Source organism: Anopheles darlingi, chromosome 2, assembly GCF_943734745.1.
Source record: "Anopheles darlingi chromosome 2, idAnoDarlMG_H_01, whole genome shotgun sequence".
In the NCBI taxonomy this organism is placed as follows: domain Eukaryota; kingdom Metazoa; phylum Arthropoda; class Insecta; order Diptera; family Culicidae; genus Anopheles; species Anopheles darlingi.
The window spans coordinates 21,006,332-21,010,914 of NC_064874.1; the positions used below are offsets into that span (position 1 = coordinate 21,006,332).

General features: G+C 49.1%; 1 protein-coding gene across 1 annotated transcript; it reads left to right on the top strand.

Annotated features, from left to right (window-relative positions):
• Positions 1-2,981: 2,981 nt before the first annotated feature.
• On the top strand, positions 2,982-4,264 carry LOC125948310 (astacin-like). The gene is made up of 2 exons (XM_049674249.1): positions 2,982-3,291; positions 3,390-4,264. Exons 1-2 carry the CDS (start codon positions 2,982-2,984, stop codon positions 4,262-4,264), a joined length of 1,185 nt encoding a protein of 394 aa, XP_049530206.1.
• Positions 4,265-4,583: the final 319 nt, after the last annotated feature.

Here is a 4,583-nt window from a genome sequence, read left to right on the forward strand (position 1 = left end):
CAAACTTCAGCTACGAATTATGCGTTTCACGAGTAGACGACAAGTGTACCTTCATCTCCAGAGAAACCCTCAAAGTCCAAGTCAAACATCCTACGACACCGCTCGCTCGCTCGCGCGCTTCTGGCCTGTCGAGCATGTCAAACAACTTTCAACCCCTTGACATCTTCTAGCACGGCCCAAGACACCTTCCGGAGCTTCACGACGGTTCGGTTTTGGGTGCTTAATGTCTGGCAAACTCAATCGCACCCAAACTTCAGCACTACCAGCGTGATGGGATGAGGATGGTGTGTTGGCAGGGGCTGTGAGTTGTCAAATACAAGTCACAGCATTTCGTACGCCGCAGAGAACGCACCAAAAACCACCACCACCACCACCACCACCACCAGCACCATCATCATCATCATCTTCATCGTAATCGCTATGAAAAGCTTGCGGTACAATTCAGCATCAACTCCAAGGCAAACGGATTCAGCCCATGTGTGTGTGTGTTCGATGTCTGAACAGAGAAGCGCACCGAACGGCAGTAAGGTGTACGTACGCACATCGAATCACCGGTGAACCGCAGCCACGATGACGACAAGGACGACACATCGATTTGATGTAAAAGCCCTGTGACAGGCTATCAAAATATCCGTCGTCCTCCGTCGCCCGTGCCCGTTGTCGTGGGGAGGCCGACGGGTAGGCAAGCAAACGCTGAGCACTCTCGGAAATACTCTCTGAGGAAAGTACTAACACTGGCCAGGCGACCAGTATATCGTGTGTGTGTATACCGAGGACGGACGGTGCTGGTGACGAAGCGCCAAAACACAAAAGGTGACACCTCTGGTTACCGCAGGCTCGTACACGGCACCACACGGCACATAATAGACAATCTGGAAAATTCTCTCTGATTTGATTATACATATTTCATCTGCAGTCATTCATCCATTCAGCAGCCCACCGAGTGTGTGGGGTCCGCGGGGGATGGGGATAGTTTGACCAAACGCACGTAGCACACACTCGCAACAACAACAGCAGACGGTGCGCACACCACAGCGTCACTGGATCCGCAGAATGAAGCGGAATCCTTGGAGAAGCGGAAGCTTCGGACCAAGACCCGAGAAACGAGCAACAGTAGAATGTGCTCTGACTTCTAAACAGTATTTTTGTGTGTGCGTGTGTGTGTGTGTGTGTGTGTATGTGTGATGCTTTGACGATTCCGGTACGGTGGTCGTTTGCTATGCGGTGATGACCATCGAGGGTCGAGCATTGGCTATCTCTACCGAAACCCATCGACAGCCATTCTGGCCAATACGTACAAATAGGTTGACATACTTCCTCACTGGTGCACTCGGACTCGGGTACTACCAACCATCCAACCCGATGGACCTCACCGGGAGAAGGAGGAGAGTGTGGTTTCGGTCACCAACGGATCCAATGCTGCTCGGATCTGGCTCGGTTTGGGCCAGGAACTCTGTCAGCTCACCGGCATGCCTGCGCCTTGTTTGTCTTGTCTCCAAACGAAACCATTTAGTTCAGTCCATTTGCCGTATCGGTGATGTCATTGTTATCCTGTTCGCACCACCACCACCAGTCTGTTGGCCACCAGTCTCCGTTTCCGATTCGAGAAGGCATCCAAAGCGGCTGGGCGTTTCGACCGCCAGTCCATTCCGTCCATCCGTCCGTCCGTCGACCAAACCACACCAAGGGCCGCATCGTTTCGGTCCGGTATGATTCACTTCCTTCCGAAGTGGTCTTGAAAAATGCAAGCCTCAAAGTGCGAGAGGAAAACGATTGACAAGCAGTGCTGGAAGATACCGAAACCACAACGAGAAGATATGCCACATTAGGCATCTTTATGCAGCTGGTTGATCACTCACTGGTCCGTACGGTCCATTACCCCGTTTTGCGGTTTGCTTGTAAGGCATTGCCGGCAAGGTATTTTCGAGAAAAATGCCTTTTACTGGAACAGTTAACCCGGTAAGTATCGTAATAGTATCACTTCGACAAGGCATGGCGATATTGTTTCTTTTACCTTAATTAATTAAATCCCATGTTATCAACTTAAGGGCAGCGCAGAGTGACATCTGGAAAAGAACAAAGATCAAACAAAGTTGAATTCCCAAGAGCTGCATAGTTAGAATTTGGTTGATTTTTATCTTTGTGTTGCATACCGATCTCAGTGTCAATGTGATGTCATCATAATTCAGGAAGAGTGCTGCCGGTTCTCGAACAAATGCTTTATGGTTGGGCATTCCTGCGATGTCATCAGCCAATAGGTTCGATTTGAAGATCAAAGAGCAGCCATATAAGCCATAAATAGCGCAACAATGGAAATATTGTTTTCAACCACGTGTCAAGCTACTAGCGGATTTTTATCAAATAGTGCACAAGTCCCAAGATGCAATTGCGGGCATTCTAATGTGTTTTGGCACATTTCAAACAGTTCTGCATGGAATCAGCATCCGACAATCTGCAAAATCAATGGAAGTCCAATTGCCTCGTACAGCATGACGCGCTAATTTACTCTCGAAAACATTGAACCTTTGGCGCAGTTATAACAAGTGTGCCCAATTGAAGCTGCAAGCTGCAGTTGCCTGTTCCCAATTCCCCAAATGCCATGGTTCGATCATGAAAAGCAACAGAACCGCTTTCCAGAACAGTTTCAGAGCATTCCTAGCGTTCAGAACACACTCTTGTTTTCGCATCAATATGTTTTATTTATTTATTTATTTGTTTTTTTTTGCAAATGAACAGTAACAAAATTGAAACAAAGAAGTGAACTTGCCTGCTACAATGGAAGCAATTATGCGTGCCGCTTGTTATGCAGTCCCACCCCGCAGTGAATACGTCATACAGTGATACCAGATCGTGGCATCGATTGGACCACCCATTGGCCAGATGGCAGGACAATCGATCAGTTTGTGCTGATCGTTGGTATATTAGTATGTCGTTAGATCAACGGCAACTCTGAGCCAGTCAACCATAAGCCGTCGATCAACATGGTTAACGGCAGAGGAATTTTAGTCGCGGCGTGTTTGGTGTTGTGCGGTTGCGCCTTCGTGGAAGCACAGTGGCGCATTACCGATCCCAGCTATCTCGTTGGCGAACGGCTGAGAAGCTACCATCATCAACATGGGCATCTGCCACGAAGTCAGCGACGCCGTCCGTACGAGTTCGGTAAAGGTGTATACCATGAGATGGACATCATGTTGAAAGCTCCACGCCAACGGAACGGTGTCGCTCTGACGGCATTCCCGGACAGCCGTTGGCCAAATGCAATCGTACCGTATGTCATTACGGGATCGTTCAGTGAGTATCGTTGAAGTTCCCCTTCGGAAAAGCGTCTTACCGAAAGTCGCTAGATCACATCTAACCGAGCAAACTGCGCTCTAATTGAATACTTTCAGCTGCGGCGGAACAAGCGATAATTTTACAGGGAATGAATGAGATTGCGACCAAAACCTGTGTACGCTTTGTGGCCCAAACGACCCAGCCACTGTACGTCTCAATCACCAACACGGCCACCGGTTGCTGGTCGTATGTTGGTCGCAGCTTGACCAACACGGAGAACCAGGTTAACCTGCAAAACCCATCCTGCGTCGATATCAGTACCGTCGTCCATGAGCTGATGCACTCGATTGGGTTCTACCATGAGTTCACGCGCCCCGATCGTGACTCCTATGTATCGATTGACCAGGGTGCGCTCGATCCGCAGTATCAGACGGCCACGTTCTACAAGGATAACTTCCAGAAGATGGCCTACAGCGATGTCGTGCTGTATGGGCGCCCGTACGACTACGGCAGTGTGATGCACTACTCGAAGTACGCGGCCGCCGCCAGCCGATCCCGGCCAGTCATGAACAACCTGCAGCCCTGGACGGGAGACTTTGGCAACGATTACGGTCTCTCACCGTCCGATGTCATCGACATCAACTACATGTACTGCAATGGTACCTCCACTACTACCGCCGCGGCAACAACCACGACGACGACGACGACGACGACCAAGGCGGCCACAACAACCGCTGCTGCTGGAAGTACTACTAAGGCCACTGGGACCACCACTGCTAGAGTAACGAGCACAAGGGCCACCACTACTACTGCAGCGCCCACTAGGACTACCACTACTACTGCAGCTCCTACTAGGACCACCACCACGCGTCCTCCTTTCGTTACAATATTCCCCAGAGATTCCGGCATCATAGTACGTATCATCGATGGCCCGATCACCACGCTGATTAATCTGATTCGAGGTCTTCCAATATTCAACCTGTTCGGATAAGTCCAACAAATACTGCTTGCAAAACATGGCACACTAGATTGCCAGCCGGTTTAAACGTGAAACCATCGACACAATAAAGACCATATCTCTCGATGTATATAGAGCTGACTCACGGTAGAAGGATCACGGTAGCAGACAGTAGAAGAATTCACATCACAGTTGTAAGTAATTGTAATTAATTATCTGGTCTGCACTGCAGAGTACTTCAAGTATCCTATCACTCTCACTTTTGTCATTGCATTTGAATTCTACTATTCCCTACATATTTATACAAATTCAAGAACAAGTGTTTTACCTACTCACCAGATGATCAAAGCAA

What these genes read in the sequence shown, in the direction of transcription:
- LOC125948310 (XM_049674249.1), top strand. Translation starts at nt 2,982, where the DNA reads ATGGTTAACGGCAGAGGAATTTTAGTCGCGGCGTGTTTGGTGTTGTGC. An exon ending in TGTCATTACGGGATCGTTCA is followed by an intron (nt 3,292 to 3,389) that starts GTGAGTATCGTT and finishes GAATACTTTCAG; the next exon opens with CTGCGGCGGAACAAGCGATA.